This window comes from Doryrhamphus excisus, linkage group LG23 (genome assembly GCF_037039965.1).
Source record: "Doryrhamphus excisus strain RoL-2023G ecotype Guam linkage group LG23, RoL_Dexc_Guam_v1.1, whole genome shotgun sequence".
NCBI classification, from domain to species: Eukaryota; Metazoa; Chordata; class Actinopteri; order Syngnathiformes; family Syngnathidae; genus Doryrhamphus; species Doryrhamphus excisus.
The window spans coordinates 4,876,696-4,901,828 of record NC_136379.1 but is presented as its reverse complement, the minus strand read 5'-3'; the positions used below and the strand labels follow the sequence as shown (position 1 = coordinate 4,901,828).

At 41.9% G+C, this 25,133-nt stretch overlaps 2 protein-coding genes and 1 pseudogene across 5 annotated transcripts; all 3 read right to left on the bottom strand.

The window, feature by feature from the left end:
• Positions 1–2,392: 2,392 nt before the first annotated feature.
• Positions 2,393–3,887, bottom strand: LOC131119090 (heterogeneous nuclear ribonucleoprotein A0-like). The gene has a single exon (XM_058064688.2). The coding sequence runs from the start codon at positions 3,807–3,809 to the stop codon at positions 2,916–2,918; it is 894 nt and encodes a 297-aa protein (XP_057920671.2). The 5' UTR covers positions 3,810–3,887; the 3' UTR covers positions 2,393–2,915.
• Positions 3,888–4,571: 684 nt separating this feature from the next.
• LOC131119063 (heterogeneous nuclear ribonucleoproteins A2/B1 pseudogene) lies at positions 4,572–9,347 on the bottom strand (annotated as a pseudogene). 2 transcript variants are annotated; one of them, XR_013625406.1, is made up of 3 exons: positions 8,222–9,347; positions 6,906–7,012; positions 4,572–4,739 (listed from the first exon to the last, which is right to left on the bottom strand). The product of XR_013625406.1 is annotated as a heterogeneous nuclear ribonucleoproteins A2/B1 pseudogene, transcript variant X2 (transcript). The 2 variants fall into 2 exon arrangements; XR_013625405.1 differs by lacking the exons at positions 4,572–4,739; positions 6,906–7,012 and having other exon boundaries at positions 7,713–9,347.
• Positions 9,348–9,926: 579 nt separating this feature from the next.
• Positions 9,927–16,967, bottom strand: maea (macrophage erythroblast attacher, E3 ubiquitin ligase). Of its 2 annotated transcripts, none has more exons than XM_058064683.2 (9): positions 16,833–16,967; positions 14,042–14,224; positions 13,673–13,876; positions 13,450–13,572; positions 13,273–13,349; positions 13,088–13,196; positions 12,132–12,265; positions 11,496–11,691; positions 9,927–11,417 (listed from the first exon to the last, which is right to left on the bottom strand). In XM_058064683.2, the coding sequence occupies exons 1-9, from the start codon at positions 16,899–16,901 to the stop codon at positions 11,322–11,324; spliced, it is 1,191 nt and encodes a 396-aa protein (XP_057920666.1). In that variant the 5' UTR covers positions 16,902–16,967; the 3' UTR covers positions 9,927–11,321. The 2 variants fall into 2 exon arrangements, with proteins under 2 accessions (XP_057920666.1, XP_057920667.1); XM_058064684.2 differs by lacking the exon at positions 16,833–16,967 and adding an exon at positions 16,037–16,460.
• Between the last annotated feature and the right edge of the window lie 8,166 nt (positions 16,968–25,133).

Below are 25,133 nucleotides of genomic sequence, written 5' to 3'. Positions count from 1 at the left end.
ACAACGGACCCGGGAGCAAGATGTTACCGGGGCATCCGAAGAGCAACATGCCTCCTCAGGTCGTTCATGAGCTGGAATGCTTTCCTCATGTGCGCATGGTTGAAGGTGAGCATCCCGCCATTTCCCGCCTCGTCTTCATCCGGCTCGGCATTGCACTTGAAATGTGATGGCACCTCCTCGCTGGTGACACATGACATGACGAATCTGGGTCATTAAGGTTTGAAGGTGAGCCTTAAGTTATATCATTTCAGTTCTGATTCATCACATTTCATTCAATGGTCACTGTGATTGAGTCACAGTGCAATGCCATATCAAACATCCTTTACAAAGAGAGGAAATCACTTTTCTCTGCATCTTGAAATAAACCCTTGCTCTTCTGACGGCCCGTTTACCATTTTTATGACAAAAAGGTAAAACTTTTGATTGGCACTTCACTTGACAGCTGTTTCTTGCGTCTGCAGTGGCATAATAGCCAAAAAATGTCTGTGCTTAAAAATACTTTAATGTATGCATGCACTGCTGTGTTACGATGCAAGAAAAATGTCAATGTCACACAATGTTGCACCTCGGAAGATTTTTTTAAATCTTTATTTTCAAAATAATCATGACAAATCTGTATTGAAAGGGTGTCAGGAAGCCATGGAGCTTTGTTTGCAAGGAATCAGTGAAGACTTGACCAAAGGTCCTCCAAATGGAACACTTTTGGAACACCCAATCAACCTAATTAATTGTTAGCCACTTCAAAACTTTACTTTTACCCTGTCCTTCATTTTCCACATTACATGGAACTAATGTTACCTCTGCCTTCATTCAAAAAGCCATGAATTACAGAATTACTCTAAACTGGAGTGAATGTAGCTTGTTGTCCAATGGAACCTGATGATGTTACATGACTGTCATCCTACAGGAACAAATCCTACAAAGTCAGACATGCAACCCATGTGGTCATTATGAAACTCAAACAATACTTAATTAGTAAACACGATGAGGACTTTTGACAACACTGACTGCGTCATTCATGACAGTTGACTTGGCGTGAGAAAAAGCTCGTCGTTGATTCAATCACAGTGCACAGGTGAACAATGTATATTGGGGATTAAACACGTTGAGATTGTTGACTAGCACTAGCTAGCACGGCTAGCCATTTAACTTTTAACTAACATGATAGCTGCCTGCTGCTGACGACCATGTGTTGATGCTCAGCTAACAGCCAGAATCCATTCAATGGTTCGTAAAAGGCACTCGTCTGTCTAAAAAGCAACGTTAAGCAATAAAAATGTGTCCAAAAGTGAAGAGTTTAGTTGACAACGGCACTGTCATCGATGCTAGCTAACTTGACGATGCTAGTCAATACAACTAGCTAGCAGTGGGTGGGGGTCGAAACAAGTCGCTGCAATGTCATATGTGGCTAAAACATAAGGTGTGAGTTTAAAAATAAAACGGACAAGCATCGTTAATCGCAGAGTGTCGGGGTAACCGTCGCTGCTTGGTAACTTACCCCGGCGAAACATCGTCCATCCTCGCTGAGTCTAAACAGCACCACCCAGGGCAAGCGCGCCCACTGACACAAGGATTGTCACTTGGGGAGTGATCACCACTCTAATTTCTTTTCAAAGTACGACTACTACCGCGCACACACATTATAACACTATATTATAAATATTCAGCCTGCACCACACGGTAGATTTAATAATAAATTTATATTGTATTTTATATCATACAATATCTGTCTGTAGAGACACGACAGCTGTCATATTTGTATTAGTGCTTTGCGAGCAACCAAAAGACAACGAAATTACGGTAACTGGATGGGGAAACATGAAAAAGTGAGAGCTCTAGCCGCTTGTTAGCATAGACAATCAGGGTACGGTATTTGGGGGATTCAAGTGAACAAAAATAACCAACGTAAAATTAAAACATTCCCCAAATGTGAGGCAATGTTCTTAAATGATGCAAGTAACGTAGTGGCCTTTTAAAAAAAATCTTCACTAAGTGCTCCCTGCTTCTTCCTTTACCCTCACCCAATTATCCCAAATAAAATGGCCGATATGGATCGATTCAGATAACTGCATCGATACCAGTTCAATCTATATTGGATCGATACTAGCGAGATTAAATCTATTATTTTTTCCCATAAAACCATGTACTGGTGATATGGTTTGATACTGGGGGTTCATCATAAAGCACAAGCATTAAGTTAATGTGCACTATTGATTAGTGTAAATGTACACGTTTTGTTATCAGATTAGAAGGAAGTACAATTGAATTGGCAGTATCGAGTCGATGCTACAATTGCCAGTGTAGGCCCAAGGCCGAGCAGACAATGAGCGACGCTCCTGCCCCCTGATGGCCATCAAGGTTGCATGCATACAATGAAAGACAGGATTGTTGATTTCCGAACATTAAAAACTTTAATAAAACCAAACATAGGGGTGTGCTGAACATTTGAAAAAAACAAGTTTTAATCTAAACAAAACATGTAATGAGAAAGCAAAGTGGAAAATCAGTTTCTAATTAAACAATGTGACATATCTGCAGAAAGATCTTTGTCATAGTAAAAAAAAAAACAAATGTCGAGGTTCAGGAAATTCAAGCGATCACTTCCCTTACCCTGAGACAAAAAAAATGGACTTCACAAAGCAGTGACAAACTTGTCCAGAGCACGTACCCCCCACAACATAATTACATTGCAATAATTCACAATTCTTAGTAGTAACGTCCATAAAGAGGAATAAGAGGACAGATGGGGGTCCGGGTGAGGGTGGTCGGGATCCCGGGGACAGACTCATTCATTCGGCATGGGTGATGGGCACCTCTCCCTTTAATTCAACTCAGACAACCCATGTTGGTGTGTATTTAAGTTCACTGGAAGCTGGTTTCCCCCCATGGCTGCTGTATGAAAAGTGGAGGGAAATCTAATAGCCGCCTCCGTAGCCCCCCCTGCCGTAGCCGCCTCTGGTGTACGGGGCCGCGCTCCTGAAGGCGTAGTTGCCCCCCTTCATCGCACCGTAGCTGGAGTGCTGCTGTCCGTAGCCCTCCCCAAAGTCACCGTTGCTGTATCCGCCACCCATGCTATTGTCGTACTCTTCGTAACCCCCGTAGCCGCCTCCATAACCGCCGCCGCCGCCGCCATTGTAGCCGCCGCCATAGCCTCCCCCGTAGCCGCCTCCATAGCCGCCGCCATAGCCTCCTCCACCGAAGCCGCCGCCTCTACCGCCGCCGAAGCTTTGCATCCCTCTTCCGCGACCCCTTCCGCCGCCGCGGCCGGTAGTAGACATCTCCTGCTTGCTCATTGCTTTCTTGACCTCCACCTTGTTTCCGTTGATGGTGTGGAACTTGGTCAGCGCCGCCTTGGTGGCAGAGTCGGTGTCCTCGAAGAAGACAAAGCCGAAGCCACGCTTCCGGCCGGTCTGCTTGTCGGTGATTATCTCGGCCTTCTCCACGACGCCGAACTGGGAGAAGTAGTCGCTCAGGTTCTCGGACTCAATGTGGTCCTTCACGCCGCCGACGAAGATTTTCTTGACGTTGGCCGAGATGTCTGGGTTGTGTGCGTCCTCCCGAGCGACTGCTCTTTTCAGCTCCACGTTGTGTCCGTCAACGACATGTGGCTTGGACGCCATTGCTGTGTCGGCCTCCTCCGGCGTCGAGTAGGTTATGAAACCGAAGCAGCGGGAACGTCCCAGAAGCTGGTTCATGACCACCACGCAGTCGCTGAGCACCCCGTACTGCTCGAAGTAGCCACGGAGACCATCGTCTGTAGTCTCCACGTTTAGGCCTCCGACAAAAAGCTTGCAAAGTTTGGACGCCATGACTGGTTTCGTGCTGAGGAAGGTGCGACAGAGCGGCCCTCTCCTTCTTCAATGAACAACGCACAGGGCGGGCCGTTTGATTCGCTGCCTTTCATACGACGTTGTGAGCGCTGATTGGTCAGCTTGAACAAAAACCAACGCCTCCGATGGGCAGCCCAACCAATAGCGTTCATGCTACTCCGTTTAACGCTGAAAATCCTAAAATGAAACGCACGCGTGGAGGGAAATGGGTAGCGACTGAACGTTCCGTCGGGACAAAGATGGAGGGAAATGTGTAAATACTGAACGTTTCGTCGGGAAAAACAAAACGTTTTATACGTTTAAAACGCCGTGCAGCACTAGTTTTTCAGTCAATTCCGACAGAGCCTTTCTAATACTCAAACGTGCAGGCGATCATTGCGCATCAAATAATCCATACATTGTACTCATTAAAAAATAGAAATCCATGCGTTGGCCTATCTGAGCTCGCCATTACTTTTCATACCTTAAAGCATTTCACTTTCCATCACATACGCAGCAACAAAGCTACGCAGTTGTTTAAAACTGCTGATTAACCTTCATATATTTTATGCTAAATCAGCAGTTTACAACCGGTTGTTGATTTTTTCCAAGCTCTAAAGTCTGGTAGATATTGTAGTATAAAGCTAATTCTTACACCAAAAATGATTAAAAAATCACTTATACTCATCTTTTCCCTATTGCCAACACAGTATTTCAACATGTACGTCAATAAAGTCTGCAACTCATCAATTTATTCACGTATGGCATACAGCTGTTAATATGAAAATATAGCCACCGGCAACAATCCTGTGTAAAAAATCAACATAAGAATATTGCATTGAGAAATATTTATTTGACTTAACCAAAAAAACTGGACCATTTATAAATAGGATGTGTTAGGATGGTCAGATCTCCATGAGCACTGGAAACCTATAAAAACATCAGAAAAACCAAGTATAAAAAAGGAGCACCACTTTACCTGGACACAAATACTAAAACATGCTGAGATCAGTGAAATCAGTGAGCTCATTCATTTTCAGAAAAATATCTTCCTAATCAGACATAATTTTCTACCGCTTAACCTCACGAGGGTTGCGGGCATGCTGGAGCCTAACCCAGCTGTCTTTGGGCGAGAGGCGGGGTACACCCTGGACTGGTCACCAGCGAATCACAGGGCACATATAGACAAACAACCATTCACACTCACATTCATACCTATGGACAATTTGGAGTCGCCAATTAACCTAGCATGTTTTTGGAATGTGGGAGGAAACCGGAGTACCCGGAGAAGACCCACGCATGCACGGGGAGAACATACAAACTCCACAGAGCAGGGAATCAAACTGCACCGTGCAGCCTCAGAGAAAATAATTAATAAAATCTTAAATGAGCCATGAAGTATTTCCCAGACGTTTATTTGTGGCAGTCCACGTGAATATATGCTCTCATTAACATACAATGGGACTTGAACGGCGCTTGTGGTCCATAGAGTAGAGGGCATCTAACTTGCTTAACGCACCTGGTTTGTCAGAGAATAAGAACATATTGCAGGAGGGATCAGTGTTTACTTAGTGATCTGGTAGCTACACTTAGACCCGTCTACATTTTATTAAAAATGTGACTAATTATAAATGTAGCAACTTTTTTTCTGGCCTGATTGCTCCCAAGACTGCCATGAAAATACAAATTCTTCAAATAAACAGCCGGTACCGGTATGTCACAACTACTATAGATCGAAACCCATCCGGTTAGCCTATTTTTGGATTATGTCCAATTAAGTTTGCATACATTTTCCAATTAACATACAACATAGCACGTCTTGTCATTAATTTGCTTGACTCCAAATGTGTTTGTGAAATATTATTCAAAACGCAGTTAGTATGCCATTAGCATACTAACCCAAACAGGAAGTTGTCTCCCAGCTACATGACATCAGTGTTTAACTCTGTTATTTCTTTGCCAACAGTTTAACCACATCTGTGGTTGTATCAAGGCTGCAAAACAACACACAATTCAGTCCAAGTTGTATGTGCCAGCATTTTGATAAAAGGAGAGACACTAATTCAACAAAACGGCGTCTGTCTGAATCTTGCCGCCTCACAGTTGTCAACAGTCTAGGTAAAAGTGCACTTCTAGTTTTATTTCTGCATGCAAACTAATTATGAAAGTGTTTTGATATTTTTGGTGCTGCACAGTGAATGGGTGGTTAGAATCTAGGCCACACAGATCATCAGGAAAACCTGGGTTCTATTCTCCGCTTGAGCGTCTGTCTCATGTTTACATGTGGGTTTTCGCCGGGTACTCCATTCCAAAAATATACGTTAGCATGTGTCCTGCAATTGGCCTGTGACCAGTCCAGAGTATGCCCTGCCTCTTGCCTGAAGACAGCAGAGATAGGCTCCAACACACCCACGACCCTAGCAAGGATAAGCAGCATAGAAAATCGATGGATAGATATTTCGAGGTGTCTGAATGTGCTTTATTTCTTGCGGGAAAACAAAATCAGGATTGTTTCAGTCAGAGTCGAACCATCTGGGACAGACCGACGCTAAATATTTTTGGTACACCCAAAACAAAAACCATTTACAGGTACGTTGGGAGTCATTTTTCAATGTTTGCCATTTGTACTGTGATGCCATTTCTATTATGGTTTAAATTGTGCTGCAAAAATAAATGCATTTTTTTGTATTTCAACCTATAATGAAAATATTGTCAGATACCCTGAGATTCCAGCCCTAATCAAGGCCTTGCTAGCAACTAAAAAGCCTGAGAAAAATTCCTTTGTATTGTAAACGTATTTGTTTTGCTATTCATGTTTGACGCACTTTGTCTCCCACAACAATCAAAAAAAAAACATATGCACTTCCATCGTGGCCAGTTAAGCAAATCCGTAACGTCTTCTAGAGCCTACTCCCAAAGCCCCAAGTAGATTGCAGTCCTGTGGGAAACAGCATAATATATTTGATACAAAATCTCTCTTGCTGGTACTGGGGTCTGCATGCACGTTCACTCTCAACCAAGCATCACCAGTAGGGAACAAGATGACCCCCATCTAGAAGCCAACGGGGGCAGGTCCTTAGTGAAATGGGACTTCACCTGAGGGGAGAAGACAACCACCTTCTGGGTCCTCCCCTGTGGATGTGCACCCGCACACCCACATCACCATCAGGGTGCCGCTCTCCTGACCAGGTTACCATAGCAACCTGGAGGAAATGGAAGACAAGACATGTGAGATTGTGCACAAATCAAAATTTCCAACATGGAGACTCCAAAACACCACCACTTGTTCCAATAATTAATTTTAAATGGTGGAACATTTGGATCCCCTCCACCAAAGTCATTAAGACCCAAATTTAAGTGCCACCCCCTCCCCCAATTGTTTTTTACATAAATAAAAATTAGCTAGGATTAATGTAGTAAGATAAGATAAGTCTATACATTGTTGACCAACACAGAGTAAAGACAGGTTGATTTACATACCTAGTTGGCTGGATGTGGATATCCTAAAGTGATATTTCAGACTCCTAGCACAATCGACCCCAGGTAATCAACAGGGTCCTGATGTAGCCTACAAACAAACTGCTACGGCTATTTTGGCTGGGATAGCCTACTGGAATACGAGTAAGAACACCTAAATGTAGGAATAATCAAAAAGGAATAAGCAAAGATAAAACGTGTCCACAAAAGAGGGTTCACATGTGCTAGAGAAAGATGATTAAAGAAATCACAGTTGTATAATGAAAAAAGTCAAACCCTAGATAGCCTACATGCATTGGCTGTGGGCAGACGTCTGTAACCTTTTCACCCACCTGACTTTAAGGCAATAAACTTTGGGAAAGAAGCCTCGTAACTACAAGCTGACCTGTGGATAAACTTGAGGAATAAGTAAGTAAAACTAAGCTATGTGGTGTAAGGTTTTATTTAAAAAAAAAACATACAGAAGTGTCTTGAAACAGTAATAAGGTTTTCATGAACAAGGAAGTACATAGCATACATATGCATATCGCTACAAATTAAGGGTAATAACAAGTTGAAACTGGAGCTGTAACTAAAGCTAAGTGTGATTTGGGAACACATGATGAAATAACTTGTGTTGCCTCCATCTTTGGGGATGAATAATGAAATAAGCCGCCCTTTGACAAAACCACACAAAATAAATCACCTGCTTATATTCAAAAAACACAAACTTCATTCAGGAGAAAAAACAAACATGTATCTAATAAGCTTAAAATGTAATTAAAATAATCATACCAAAACAACCCTTCAACAATAGGTGAACGCAAATAAAAAATCTATTTAAACGTAGACTACACGCTGTAGGGGAAATGGTACATAAATTTATTTTATGGTAAGTGTCCTAGTTGCTTGTGTTTAACTTTAGGCAGGTTTCTTTCGGGAAGTGACCTTCCTACCTGTTCGGGGCTTTGAGGTCTTCATTATGTTTACGGGGTCCGCCATGACAAACGACACCCCTTAGTGATTAACTTTTGACGTCCAAATCCTGGCTGGAGGGAATCGATACAGGGGGGTGATCTAGTAGCCGCAGTAGCCGCCGCCTCTCGGGTAGCCGCCGCCGCCACCTCCCCGGGTGTAGGGGGCAGGGTTCCTCTGACCTCCGAAGGGTCCTCCTTTCATGGGACCGTAGCCAGAGGCGTGTTGGCCATAGGAGCCAAAGTCGTTGTAGCCGTTTCCGCCACCATAGCCGCTTCCTTGGTCTCCGTAGCCACCACCATAATGTCCGCCATAGCCACCATACCCTCCTCCTCCTCCGCCGCCGCCGCCATTGTAGCCTCCGCCATTTCCGTAGTTGTAGTTTCCGCCATAGTCTCTGCCACTGAAGCCATTTTGACTTCCCCTCATGCCGCGGCCCGGCCTTCCTCGAGGCGCCATGCCGGATCTATTTGCCGCCTGCATCTCTTGCTTGGTGAGGGCTTTCTTCACCTCCACCTTATGTCCATTAATGGTGTGGAACTTCACTACCACAGCCTTGTCGGCAGCGTCGTGGTCGGTGAAGTAAACAAAGCCGAAGCCTCTCTTCTTGCCGGTATCTTTCTCAGAGATGACTTCAGACTTTTCGATTTGACCATATTGAGAGAAATATTCGGTCAGGTGATCCTCTTCGATGTCGTCTTTCAGACCACCGACAAAGATTTTCTTCACCTTAGCGAGGGCCTCAGGCTTGTTGGCGTCTTCTCGCGACATGGCCCGCTTCACCTCAACCGAGTTGCCGTCGACGTTGTGCGGCCTAGCGTTCATGGCTGCGTCTGCCTCCTCCGGCGTCGAGTAGGTGACGAAGCCGAAGCAGCGAGACCTCTGCAGCTGCTTGTTCACCACCACAACGCAGTCGGTCAGAACCCCGTACTGCTCGAAGTGCTTACGCAGGCCATCGTCGTCTGTGTCCACGTTGAGGCCTCCGACGAAGAGTTTACAAAGCTGGTCAGACATCTTTGAGAAGCGATGAGATTGCAATGACTAGGCAAGAGCAACCATAGAATCCCAAAATGGTGGACGAGCCAGTAACGCAGTTAGATTTATATGGCACGCGCGTGACGTCAGACTAGCTTCATTGTCCAGAATGCCTTTTCCGGTGCTGTTAATTTAAAGAGACAGCGTGTTTAAAAAAAAAAAATTATAAAGCGTGCCTTTATGACGAATTAACACAAAACGACATAAAAATACTGTTAATTTTCTAAAAGTCTTGATTGGGATACATCCGGGAGAATGTTTTTAACTTTTAGGGATTAACTGACATTAATTATTTAACAGTAGACAGTAGTTGTTTTTGCTAGTTTTTCAGTCAAGTGTGCCTGCCTCAAATATTATTGTTTTAGGTTTATTTTAAATATTTAAGTAACCAATACTAAAATGAAAACCCAAAGGACACCTATCACTTAGCAGAATAAAAGCTGTATTATAAAAGTTAAATGGACTTATTTGCATCTCTATGGTGGATGTCACAAATATACCCTCCCCAAATGGAGCCTTAGTTTCAGGTGAGAAATCTGGCACATTTAAATTTCTATGTGAAGGGAGTAAAGCCGGGGGTGTATGAATCACACCCTCAGCCATCAAGAGTGGATAAAAGGAAACAAGACACACACAAGCAAAATTCAAAAGTCTGGTAAAATCTTTATGAGGCATATTGACCATGAAACAATCTTCCTATAGTCTAAGAACAGAAACACACTAGACGGTCCAAACGCATTCAATGACAGCAACATTTGTCAATGAACACAAATTCATGAATAAGCGTAATCTTCTCAGTCTCACTGGCTTTGTATGGGGATTTAAGAGTGTGACTATTTATACTTTGATCATTTTGTGCATTAATTCACACTGAAGGTCCTCTGATCACCTCAATCGTTTATTCTATTTTTTTTAACAAGGGCAAAAAAAATAAATGGACAGTTCTTTTATTCAAAAACAGCATCAAATTAAAATGTTTATTGAAATAATTAGAATGTCACACACACCACATGGACAAGAGTATTGGGACATATCTTGGAATTGTGATAAATCAGCCTCTCAAGGTTAATTCTTAAGGAATTTTGTGGGAACACTTTGAGGAAGGGTCTTTTCTGTTCCCACTGCCCAAAGCAACGTCCATACACGCATGCTTTGATGGGTTTGGTGTGGAAGAACAAGAGCCACAGTGACCTCACATGACACACTCCCAAAATATTGTTCAAGTCTTCCTGGAAGAATGGAAACTGCTCCTCACTTTGGTGTCCTAGTACCTTAGTCTGTGTGGTGTAATTCCCATGAAAAGTGGAATAAATAAGCATGTGAAATTAAACCTTATTAAGCCAGGCAAAGGAAGACCACCGGTTCAAATTCATCAAGGACAACCATCATGAGAATACTGACGAGAGATTATTAACATGACGTTCATGAGCAAGTTAGTAAGAAACAAGGAGTTAAACCACCACCGGTTCATAGCAGAGAAAAGACTTGTTCAGTCTGCTGTTCAGGAGGTTGGCCTCTGCAGTCTTTTCCCTCCCCCACAAAGCCTGCCTCCTATTTACATTTCAAAAGCCAGCCTGTTGCAGTCCTGATGATGGGGGATGAAAGGCAAACGACACAGGCATGTGGATCTCCATCCAGCCACAGAGGGGTTGCGTCTCACACGCACAAACACACGCACGCACGCACACACACACACACACAGTTGCTACCAAATGAGCTGTCCTCTCAGCGAGGAGTTAGTCTTGTTGAGCTCAGAGAGTGTATTCATCGGCTGTACTGAATTTGAACATCTACTTCCAGGAGTCTAGCGTTGAGAGTAAAGGCCTGTGAAAAGATGACCGTCTGGCCTCGTCCGATCTTGCGAGGGAAGCACCCTGTGACTCAGAGAAATAAAATGTCCCAATGAGTTCATCATGTCTTGGTGAAGGACACAAGAATGGGGGTCTCCTGGTGTATTTGTGTGGTAGAGGCGAAAATAAGTGGATCACATCAGCTGAGCGACGACGGGCCTTTTTGCATCCTAATGGTGTTGTGTCGCCGACATCATCACATGATGTAGACCTTCTCCGCCTGTGAAAAGTTGAAGACTTCTTTGGTTCTGGGACAAACCACCTTGTCGTCTTGGCGGATGGACAGCAGCGACTGGTACAGGAATAAAAAAAAAAACAAAGTATTTAAAAGGACATCCGGAAAACGGCGTGTTGTCTGCGCTGCACTCACATTGTAGCCGTACACATAACCATTGGGCAGCATCATGGGGGGGTTGTTCTCGTTCATGACCTCTCCAGAGATCTTACACACTAGCCTGGAGTTGGCGCAGTGAGCCATGGGTAGAGGCTGGGCCAGCTTGTTTAGGGATTTACTGCACACGGGGCAGTCGGGGTTCTTGGAGGTACCGTCCTCTTTGTAGCACTGACTGAATGCATCATGGAGGTTAAGGGGGGGGGTCACTTATTTTGGTATCCATCACAACTTCTGACAAAAGAAACGCATACAAAACCGCCTGCTTACCCAATTTCATCAGATTGCACTTGTAAAACTGAAGACGCTACGTCTGCTGGAGCCTATCCCAGCTGTCTTAGGGTGAGAGGCGGGGTACACCCTGGACTGGTGGCCAGCCAATCACAGGGCACATATAGACAAACAACCATTCACACTCACATTCATACCTATGGACAATTTGGAGTCGCCAATTAACCTAGCATGTTTTTGGAATGTTGGAGGAAACCGGATCATTATATTAATTAAAAAATGTCTCAAAATAATGTTGACAATATTATTAATCAGCAATAATTTGTAGAGCAATTGTAGTCCTAGAAGATGCCCCAACAATGATTTCGTAGTATGGAAGGATACGGCGTCTTGATGGCAGACAGGCCGGCCTGCAGCGTGATGGTGAAGACAGAGTTGTTCCCCAGCTGGTGCAGTCTGTAGTTGTCATATCGGAACTGTTGGATCAGCATCTTCCAGCGTGCCGGATCCAAAAGATCCTTTTGGGACAGTAAGGGGAACGAAAGACAAGATTCAACAACCACTGGGAGTGACACGTTAATCAGTGTACTTTGCATTTGGAAGGAATTGTTTTACCAAAGGTCACGTGACTCCTCTTAAACATAGAATATTTTACAATATGTGAGTTGTTTTTTTTTTTTTGCAAATTTCTGCAAAAATATTAAATCTTTATGTAGAGCAAAAATTATTTATTTCGCATTCTCAAGAGTTAAAATACCATGCTGAACTTCCAACAACCAGTATGAAAGTAACACACCAGATCTCCAATCACACCTAAGCCCTTGTAACACAAATGACATGAAAATTTGAAATGAAAAATTTTGGCTCAAATTTATACAGATGCGTACTCACGTATGTTGCCATTGGTTTAGACATTAATGGTTGTGTATTGAGTTATTTTGAGGGGACAGCAAATTTAAATTAAAGCTGTACTCTTGACTTGTTTATTGTTGTCCCATGAAAAGATATAATAAAATATTTGCATAAATATGAGTTGTGTACTCACTTTTATGATATTCTGTACTGTTATTAAAGCAGTGTACTTGTCAGACTAATGGAGGTTTCACCTAGGTTAACAGTTTTGAGGTGGTGGGCGTCGGCACAGCATAGCCACCTCTAATGCACTCAGGGGTTGAAAATAATTGCATCGCCAAAAAAAAGGGGGGGGGCACTGCAAAAAAAAAAAAATGTTTGGGAACCACTGTATTAGTATTAAACGATGTACTTAATTTCCAGACTCCCAATGAAACGCCCACATGATGACATCATTTTATTGTCCCATTGAGTGACAGCTGTGTTACCTTGTATGGAGAGATGTGTGTATCTGAGGGGAAGGCCAGCATGCCCATCACCTGCCGAACTTCATCCAGCTGCCCGCCTTCTGCTTGGCTGAAGTGTTTCCTTGCATGTCTGACGCACACAAGCACACCCAATTAGTATGTGGTGATGCGGACATTAAAGTGGTATTTGTAAACGTTCACGGTACCTGACGGCATCCATTCGTTTGTTTTGCCGGATCAGCTCAATGAACTCCTGGATCCTCAGACTGAACTCTAGACAGCTCTGTGGAAAAGACAAAGAGACAGTGTAAATGCTCACAGCAGACGACGGCGACTAACGTGAGAACATTTTATTCCCGCTACACTATTATTATGACAGAGACCTTCATCTTGCGAAGGCGGGATTTGTTATCATGGCACCAGGCTAAGCAGGTGGCTGTCTCCTGCCTCTCCAGGGATTCCTCCACTTCCTTTGCTGTGAGGAACATCTCAATGTTGACAAGATCCTGAAAAAGGAGAGTAGATATATATATATATATATTCAACAGCCCGTGAAGTCACTGTGTGCTTCTCAGAACGACAGCGAAGGAGCCAAGCGGGAGTCACCTCGATGCCGCTCTGTCTGGCCAGCTTGACGGCAGTGTTGTAGTATCCGCAGCGAAGCAGATGCTCCACCATCATGCGGTCCATGCGCTTCTTCTTCCACAAGTTGACGGAGGCTGGCTGGTCGCTGCTGTGCTCCTTCAGGTGCTCGATGCGCCGCTTGCACAGCTTGGCGCTCTCATCCTCCGCTTGGATGGACTCAGCAGCCTGTGGGACCCATTAAAAAAAACAAACATATTAAAATGATTGCAAAACAATGTGAGTGGGTGGGGACATAGCGCCCCTGATGGCATTATTTTATTTAGCAATAATAACAGTGTTAATAACCAGGCAGGTTTTTTTATAGTCAGGTATACTTAGTGTGTGCTTTACCTTTCTTTTCAGGGCGCTGAGTTTCTCCACCACTCCATCCAGCAGGGACACCACGGAGTCGACCACAGGGAAGCTGCTGAGCGTCTTCTCCAGCTCGGCGACCACCATGGTGACGTGACTCGTCTCCCTGTCGATGTTCTTCTGGGCCGCTCGGAAGCGTTTGTTCAGAGTCTCGTAGGGCACCTGCAAGACAACGACCAGCAGAGGGGTGTTCAAGGTTTATTGTGGGAAACCGCAATGATACATATAAAGTATTGTTAAGTATTAATCTAAAAATGCATTGACAATTGAATCCAATGTATCACCGGCTATTTCACACATTTGGTTGCTGGCACACACGTTTGGCAACACAAACAAAATGAAGATCATGTGTTCTTTCTTGAATGCCCTGGTTTTCTCCGTGAACATTTTCTTGAGGAACCAAATCAGATTTGCAAAATATGTCAAACTCAATAGTCTGTGAATAATGACAATAAGGGCAACTGGAGGTATTTACGAGTTAGTACCGTATATGGACTAGTCAGTCAGTGATGGTGTTCATGTAAAATGCTCATTAAGGACACCATTTTCTCTATGATGGCTTCAGGAACTTAAGACCCCAAGGTGTGAAATCAGGGCCAGCACAGCGTACACCATCAAAAGGCCTGTTACCATGTTACCATGTTAATATAATCTACCCAGGGCCATCAGAATCAGTAGCGCTGGCCCATGTCACTAAAACACTATTAGTAACGGGGCTGTTACTTTAAAGGCACACATTAACGTTAATTAATTGGTTGGTTTACCATGCGCCTGAATGCATCACTACATGAACAGTGCAGAGCTTAATTAATCCACACTGTGTTGTGTATCGATCTGTGTGTCTTGTATGAACAAATAAGTGAGTTTCATATTTTATATATAACTCAGCGTGGGAAAAGGTTTGTTCAAGACTTCAAGACAATAGATTTCTTCCAAATTTTATTTCTTTTTTTTGCCATATTACGTTCTTAGATAAATATTGATTTTGAAATGCTCCATATAATGTCATATTGTAGAGGTTGGAGTTGTTCAAAGATGATGTGTTGAAAGGGAAAAGGCATTCATACATAAATCATTTATTTATGAGTCATATTTTCTGTCTCCTGGCTGAGATGCCCAGTCCCATAGCTAAGGATTGGTTAAAACCAGATCAGACTAATAGACTAACAAACAGTTAACAGCGTGTTTACTGATTATTGGGACCACCTCCATAGCAGGCTTATGAGGTAAAGTAACTCGGGTTCACTTTAGAGATGGCTTGGACCTTACTAGACCTTGGCTGGTGGGCTGAACATTCTCTCCAGCTCTAGCATTCCAGTTGCTTGTATCTTCTCCTTCTAATATTCAATTGTAAACCTTACTTGAGGCACTATCTGGGTGAACCTCGCTCTGCTAAAAAAAAAAAACAGTCAGGTCTGAAGCTTATTAGAAATTTCAAACAACATACAACATTTAAAAAAATGTTTCATTGTTATGGTTGGAGATCAAAAAAAGACAAAAGAGGGTGAATGATAAAAGCCTTCAACCAAATGTAGTAGAAAAGAAATCACATAAATCAAATCAACATATTAGACCAAGGTGAGGTTAACCTCCATAAGTCCCATAATGGCAAAATAAATGGAATTAGACTGTATTTCAATATCTTACATGTACAGTATGTTCATCAGCTTGTGTGTGTTACCACACACAGCTGACAAAAATAAATCCTATTTTAAAATGGACCTGAAACAGTATTTGTTGCAATGCAGACAAGCAGTTGTGACATCATTCCTGCACACATGCAATCTGCAGATGTGGGCACCCCCCCACCACCCCCATTTGGTGCCACTTCTAACCACGCAGACTTAAAATGGATCCCATCATCATCATCATTCCCTGACTGCAGCATGCTAAGCCAAGACACCTCAAAACACACACACACACACACACCCCAAAAGCTGACTTTAAACATGTGAGCTTTGTATTGCTACTCACGACGAGAAGCTCCAGACGAGGCAAAGGGGGGCTGAGAGTGGGAGAGATCCAGGCTGGTTCGTCTTTCAGCGGCGGTGTCGCAGCTCGTTATTATGGGTGAAGGCGGCGAGAGAGAGCGGGGCTGCACTCATTTTCTCTCGCTGGCCATTTTGTGATGAACATTTGCTCCGCTGTGTGGCACAGTGAGGACGGGTTCTAACCCCCCCCAAAAAATATCTCCCGTTCAGCCGCTAGGAATGAGTATGCATGAATGCTAAGCTAAGCTAACTAAAGCACGTCTTGCATGTCACTTTGCTGACGTCGCTGAGGGGATGGTCGACCAGTGTTCTGGTTCGTGTTCCATTTGGATCATGCTTGCAGCTGACAGTCAAAACGATAACACCGTGACGCCAAAAAGCCAAACAACGCAGCTACGGACCGTCGTCAAATCCAGCAACAATACCACAGTGTGCCATGTTAAGATTGACATGTCATTTCAAAAAACACAATTTAATAACTAAGTGGCCGTGAATTCATCAAAACGCAACAGCCAGCATAAATAATCGTAACGCGGCCATAAAGGCTAGTAAACCAGCACAGGATGTCCAGCTAAACTACAACATGTGTCCTCATGATGGGAGAAAGACAAGCATTTAATGGACGTGGTTGGCTAAGCTAGGTCGGCTAGCTTTAGCATCCGCTGTCAAGATCGTGACCAAATTACTGACAATCACACTTTCTGCCAGCAACGTCGCGGGTTTGGCCGACGCCACAGGCGATAAGCGGCCACTTCGTCGGAGTTGCGGTCGGTGTTTACCTTCAGGGTGGGGTATTCTTGGACTTTGAGAGCCATGGATAGTTGAGATGCTGTCTCCTGCACCGCCATCTTGGTTTGGTGGGTTTTTAAGGAGTTGTTTGTGTTTTTTTTCTATCATGTCAGCGTGGCCTCACTGCTCACTACCGACATCTGCTGGTATGGTGTCAGCATCGACCAAAAATGCTGGGAACATTTTGATTTATTTATTCTTCATTTATTTAAAAAAATATTTTTTATCTGTTAAATAAATAAACGCATTTCAACATACATTTAGAAAATAAGTTATTCTATTTATGTAGTGAAGTTTTTGGATTTTTCTGGTTCATGTTTTACATTAGTTTTATTGTCAAAAATCTGTTAGTTACAGTTTGAGTTGAGGTAGCTCTTCTTGTCTGTCTATAATAATAATAATAATAATAATAATAATAATAATAATAATAATAATAATAATAATAATAATAATAATAATAATAATAATAATAATAATAATAATAATAATAATAATAATAATAATAATAAATGTAATTTATAACGCACTTTACATCAAATAAATTATCACAAATTGCAACAGACATTTCACATCATTAGTTGTCACTCTTCTGATGGAACGAGACAATATTTGGGGGTCTAGAGGCATAACAGTCCTTCAACAACCCTATTATGACCATCTCCTGCAGTAAGTAAAAAGTATTAGTATCTGTACTGGAAATATCCTTCGGAGAAGTTAGCCAGCTCCGTAGTACTACATATACACAGTTACCCTGGGAAAGAAGAAATCCCCCTTTGTAGTACAGGACTTAGTAACGAAAGCAAAAATTAAATTCTTATAAAACAGCTCTGTGTTCACATTAAAACATGCCAATAATTGTTTAAAAAAAAGAAAGGGGTCTCAAACACGCGGCCCGTGGGCCAAATGTGGCCCGCAGGACACTAGTTTGAGGCCCCCGCCTTGATATGAAAGTTTAATGTTAGTGCGGCCCGCGCAAGTTTGATATGGATGCTGTATGGTATCATGTACCCAGAAAAAATGATTACGTTTGATTCATGTTCATGTTAAAGGTTAAATAACTGTTAATAGTTATCCTCCCTATCCGTGTGGAAGTGGTAAGTTTTTGGCTATTTAAGTTTAAAGGAAATAACTTGAAGGCTACCGTTTAGGTCGCTAGCTCTCTAGTTTGCAAGTTAGCATGTGTCTCAAGACCCTGCAGTTGCGCAATATGTTGTAAATAAAAAGAGTATAAATGTGACTATAGTCGTGTTTTGTCATGTCTACAGGGCTCTAATAATGCTTTGTTCATTTTAATCTGAAAAAAATAATTTGTTCTTAAGTTTTTATTATTTGCCGGTTTATTGTTATTATTATATTTATTTATTTATTACTGATTGATTGATTTTCTTTATTCTTGATTTGTTTATTTATTTTTCATCTTATTTTGTGTAGAAAAATAAAAAGTGAGATATTTGAGAACAGTGGAATGTTTTATCAGAACTTTTCTTGTAGAAAATTCGAACCAAGGCAAAGTTTGTTTTTTTTTGTTTTTAATAAATGCGTTTTTGGGGGGTTTTTTTGAAAACCTGATGCTGCCCAGTTTCACCCAGACCTGAGCTCCAGTGGCCCCCAAGTAAATTGAGTTTGAGACCCCTGGTTTAATACCTTGTTTAATTTCTGAATCTGCAAAATTGTAGAGATGTCTTATTGGATAACATAAAAATGAATTAAATTCATAAGACATTTGAGTAATGTCACCATTTAAACATCTCACTGAGAGCCCAAGCAGTCAAATCAGTCAAGAACGCAGCCTACCATGCTGTACTTGCAGCTACGCCCACCTCTTTATCTTCCTGTTTCCATTGGCTGCTATCCAGCGTGGCACTGCGCTGATTGGCCGACACACGCAAGGGTTGTATACCGCCCATCTCTGGAACAAAGTGGAAACAACGCAGAGGGAGAGGAAGGTGATGCAAGGTTTGTGATGTATTCTTTGGCCGGCGTACTTCCTGAGTTTTACTTATGTGTATTTTATGTGTGTGTGTATAATTGATAGCGGTGACAGTGTTTAAAGCTCAGCTTTGTGTCGTGTTATGTTAACTATGTGTCAGTGTTGTGTTGAGTGTGAATGGTTATTATAGTTTGCCAAGTTGGCAGTGAGAATGTGAATCTTTGATGATGCATTCTGCCCTCAATCTTACATATTGAACAAGCTGCTTGTCAGCCCTCAAGCACAGCTTGAAGACCTATTTCAAAGGATTTGGCATTTGAAACACATTAATAAAAAAAAAAAACACTCATATCACTATGTACAAAGAACATCAGACCTCATTTAAATTTAACTCCTTGGCTACCCAATTGTGCCCCAAAATTGAAACAACCGTAAGGTTATAAAGTAAAGAAAAATACGCTTTTTTAACCTTTTAATTCTGTGCAGCTATGGTAATGCTACTACGCAATGCATGCATCAATATACACATGCTGTGCAACCACGTAAACAAAAGAACCAATTTTAACAAAACAGCAGATAATTCAAACTATAAACAATTTGAATGTCCAAATACCAAAACCAAGGGACCATCTTTGATGTATCAAATGTATCTAAGTGGCCCCTGCATCCTTCATTTTTTCCCATATGTGGATAAAGATGTTGGGTACCACTGATTCCAACTGATTCTGAGTAAAATTCAGGTTGGTATCGACAATACCGATTTTAAACCGATACTGTCCAAATGTACCTAATGTGTGGTAAATTTGAAAATAAAAATAAAAAGTCAATACAAACACCACATTTGTTTACAATTCCTAAAGACGCCATCATCACAAGTGGTTGGAGATCCTGATTCCCTAAAAATGCAAAAAAAAAAAAGCATTTTAATCAGTCAACGGCATTTCACACTGGACTGGTTTGTGAACATGCTTGCTGAAGCCCTACGCCTTTCCAACGTTACTTAGTTGTGTGGACAAGTCAGAAGAGCAAGCAGTAAGTAACAATTTATCATTATCATTTATCATTTATCACAGCGCACATATAGACAAACAACCATTCACACTCACATTCATACCTATGGACAATTTGGAGAAAAATACCTGGAGAAAACCCACGCATGCACGGGGAGAACATGCAAACTCCACACAAAGATGGCCGAGGGTGGAATTGAACACTGGTCTCCTAGCTGTGAGGTCTGCGTGCTAACCACTAGACCGCCGTGCCGCCCTTATCATTGTCCTAACTGTGTTTATTTTGTGTAATTCATGGGGGAAAAGCGCTTGTCTGTGTAGTATTATAGCATAGAGGAAGCGGGGTTGCAAATAGTTGCACCCAAGTTTTTTACATACTGGTAGTGCAGTGGGCTGCGAGTGGTTAGCATGCAGAACTCACAACTAGGAGACCCGAGTTCAATTCCACCCTCAGCCATCTCTGTGTGGAGTTTGCATGTTTTCCCAGTGCATGCGTGGGTTTCCTCCCACATTCCACAAATATGCTAGGTTAATTGGCGACTCTGTGATTGGCTGGTGACCAGTCCAGGGTGTACCCCTCTTGCCTGAGCACAGCTGGGATAGGCTCCAGCACCCCTACGACCGTCATGACGATAAGCGGTAGAAAATGAATGAATGAATGGTAGTGCTACAAAAAACACATTACATGTTACCTATGCTGTCGAAAAAAAATGCTAAAGCTACTTACCATTGAGAGACATCTTGAAGTAACCTCTTTTCTTGAGAAAGTTCGGACTGCACAGTCTCCACTTCCTGATCTCATTCAAGATCCAATGTTAAATGACAACATTTTAAAAAGATACTGTAAATCGCCATTTAATTTTTTTATTTACTAAATAAAGAAATACTGCTGAATATGTGCAGATTCTGGAAGAACTAGTCCATAATACAATTAAAAGGGTGGAAAAATGAGCATAATAAAGTCAAACACTGTCATCACTTGTTATGAACGGGATAGTTTTGTATTGAATTTACATTTTGCATTGGCTAAATGTTAAACAAGATGCATAATAACAATGTCAACATTGTCTCCTGCAGTATTCGACTTAATTGTATGGTCATATCACCTTGTACTTTTTAAAAAATTAAAAAATCAAAAAAACTCTAATATGGAAAGCAGGAAGTGAACAAATGTAACAATTACTCATTGTAAAAGTACCGGATGGAGGGGTAGGATTTAATAAGCTTTGCTTCTTCCTGCTCCTTTTGGACATGTGGAACTGTGAACTGATGCACGTTCAAATGAAATAAAACCATTACCATTACCATAATTTTCGATAGAGCTCTTGTATTGGATGGAATGATCATATACAGTGAGCTCATATAGACAAACCGCAGCTCTAAGCAATCTACGTCCACAGCAGCCGTGTAAGCTCTGAAAACGCACACGCATACTCTTTGCTTGATGGATACTGACAGGCAGCTGCAGCCGCTGCGAATGAGAGAGAGCAGATTGTAGCGAAAATGAGATTTGAGTCTGCTAAAGGAGAGTGGCAGACACCATACACTGCAGGTACTAATAATATATGACCCTTGGACTGGATGGACTGATAGTAGAGCTTAAAGGAGCAGCCTGATAGAAGAGGTGAGGAAAACTGAGCTTAACTGAGTAATGAAAGTGTAAAGAACCAAATTGGAATTGGGACACAGAATTACATCCTGCCTTAGGGCATTTTTGATAGGACCAATTTGCATCGCCGTGCGTATCCTTCATCATGGAGCCATGCATGGTTTGCAACCAGGCCGCAATGGCTGAAGGTGTGTTTCTCACAAATACTTGCCTCAGTGCCACTTGCTAGGGGAGACGCAATGTGTGGAGAGATAGTGAGGCATCCACAGATGGGGGGGAAACTGTGAAAGAGACACACAAGAGGGGAAGGGGGAGGGGCGCGTATAGGTGAGGATGGAGGAGGAATGACTGCAGTGGGCACAAACAGAGAGGCTGGAGGATGTGGAGTACATGAAACATGCACATTAATACACATTTAATAAATGCGCTAGTTTATCCACATTTACATAACACTGTAATAATATTATCAAATTCAATATAAGAAAATTCCCGCGGAAATTTTGATGGGCTTGCCACCTGTGCTGTGAACCTCGGGCCCGGTGTGCCAACGGTTGATGCAGTCCCATAGTGTCCCCACATCATGCCATGTGTCTGTTTGCCTTTAGACATGAGTAAATTAGCTTAAATGCTAACATGCTAACGGCTACCATGCTGGCACCTAGCAAGACAGCCTCAGGTTCCGAAAAGTTTGGGGCAGTCCCATAGTGTCCCCACATCATGCCATCTGTGTATTTGCCTTTAGACATGAGTAAATTAGCTAAAATGCTAAAATGCTAACAGTCATCATGCTAGCACCTACCAAGACAGTCTCAAGGTCAGAAAGTGCCAAGGTTGTCCTATGACCTCCCTACATCATACCATGTGTGTATTTGTCTTTAGACATTAGTAAATTAGCTAAAATGCTAACATGCTAACGGCTACCATGCTAGCACCTAGGAAGAGGCCCTCAAGTTTAGAAAGTGCCAAGGTTGTCCTATAACCTCCCTGCATCATACCATGTGTGTATTTCCCTTTAGACATGAGTAAATTGGCTAAAATGCTAACTTGCTAGCAGTCATCATGATAGCACCTAGCAAGAGAGCCTCAAGGTTAGAAAGTGCCAAGGTTGTCCTATAACCTCCCTACATCATGCCATGTGTGTATTTGCCTTTAGACATGAGTTAATTAGCTAAAATGCTAACATGCTAACAGTTGTCATGCTAGCACCTAGCAAGAGAGCCTCAAGTTAAAAAGTGCGAAGGTTGTCCTATAACATCCCTACATCATGCCATGTGTGTATTTGCCTGTAGACATTAGTAAATTAGCTTAAATGCTAACATGCTAACAGCTACCATGCTAGCACCGAGCAAGAGGCCCTCAAGTTTAGAAAGTGCCATGGTTGTCCTAGATGTACCTCCCTACATCATACCATGTGTGTATTTGCCTTTAGACATGTAAAAAAACAATAAAAGGCCGTATAATGGACCTTCTTATTAAGTCATCATAGACATATCCCACATAGTAAGCCTAAAGTTAGCAAATTATTGTCTGTTATCTGTCTATGTGGGTATATTTCACACATAGCAAATGGTGATTAATCATGTTTAATGAGGTGGAAAACTGCAATTAATTTGATTAAAATTTGTAATCATTTAACAAACCCACTACGCACCAGCAAATACAAATAGACGGTGTAGACATTGAAAGGGTGAAGGAAAATACATTTCTGGGGATCACAAATGATGAAAATATGAGCTGGAAACCTCATATTACAAATATACAACATAAGGTGGCCAGAAATATTTCAATATTGAAAAAAAGCAAAATGTGTTCTCAATCAGAAATCACTCCACACTCTTTATTGCTCTCTGGTTCTACCATATCTTACTTATTGTGTGGAAATATGGGCTAATAACTATAAAAGCAATCTTCACTCGCTAAATGTACTGCAAAAAGGTCAGTAAGGATAATTCATAATGCCGCCTACAGAGAACATACTAACTCCTTATTTCTAAAATCACAAATACTTCAACTTGCTGATATAGTTCATCTTCAAACAGCTAAAATAATGCATAAGGCTAAAAATAACCAATTAGCTAAAAATGTCATCCAATACTTCTCTACAAGAGAGGAGAAATATGATCTCAGGGAAGAAGTACATTTGAAACACTTCTATGCTAGGACTACGTTATGCTAGCCATAGCATTTCAGTATGTGGAATCAAACTATGGGATGGATTGAGTAAGACCCTCAAACAATGCACAACGATGAGCCAATTCAAGAAACAATACAAGCAGTTGATGTTTGCTAAATACAAGGATGAAGAGTCTTGAACCAGTCATGATGTGCTATACATATCACTATATTGACACTTACTATGGTACCCATTATGGCATTGGATGCTCATATCACCTCCTACTTCGCTATGGTACAAAAATTTTAATTTTAATTTTAATTTTAATTTTAATTTTAATTTTAATTTTAATTTTAATTTTAATTTTAATTTTAATTTTAATTTTAATTTTAATTTTAATTTTAATTTTAATTTTAATTTTAATTTTAATTTTAATTTTAAAAAAACCTTAAACTATATTAAGAAAGCAGGAAGTGAACAAATGTAACAGTTACTGATTGTAAAAGTACCAGATGGTGGGGTAGGATTTAATAAGCTTTGCTTCTTCCTACTCCTTTTGGACATGTGGAACTGTGAACTGATTATGTGATGCATTCAATTGTAATCTGATGCATGTTCAAATGAAATAAAACCATTACCATTACCATTACTAGTAATATAATAAATAGTTTTGCATCTTTATTGTTCCCCTGTGGTAACCGTCCGTCTGCAAGATGAGAATATCAGCAATTGTTACAGACAAACCAAAAACCTGCAAGTGCACAGCCAAAAGGAACTTCCTCCACTTGGTGTCTGCCCCCCCCCCCCCCCCCCCACCCTTGGAGAAAAGAATTGGAACTCAGCGTACAGTCGCTACGCTTTCATATCAAGAGGAGCCAGTCGAGGCCTTCCTGGTGAGGTGTTCGAGACAAGCCCAATCGGGAGAAGGCCCCCTGGGTAGACCAAGGACACGCTGAAGAGATTATGTTTCACGGCGGCTTGTCTGGGAATGCCTCGGTGTCCCCACTGACTGGACTTAAAGAGGTCGGATAAGTGGAAGAAAATGGATGGCTGGATTTACGTGAGTGTTATTGTGTTTTGGTCTTCCCTCACCACCATGTTGGACATCCCAACAGGACCATCACTTAACCATGTGGTGTGGATTCAGCCATTATGATCTTAGTGAGCAATTACTAAATAGAATGTGACCTTTGCTGACCTTTGACCTGTCGAAACAAGCAGTGAAGATGTGATCTGAGAGATCCGAGCTGTTTAACTAGTTAGGAAGTTGGGGGTGTGGGGCTGCTCGAGGGGCATTTCAGGGCACTCCTCGTTGAGTTGACAAGTGGTCAAAAGTGAAGGAGAGTCATGTGACCAGAAAAAACATGTTCAAACGAGCTGTATGCGTTCAATACAGCCGTACCATGTAGCTACAGTTTATTGTTCTACAGTTTATGTATAATTTAGCCTTTAAATGTAAATTGACAATACAAAAACTTATAATTCATCTTTTTGTCGAGACCAGGGTTCAATCCCACCCTCGGCCATCTCTGTGTGGAGTTTGCATGTTCTCCCCATGCATGCGTGGGTTTTCTCCAGGTACTCCGGTTTCCTCCCACGTTCCAAAAACATGCTAGGTTAATTGGCGAC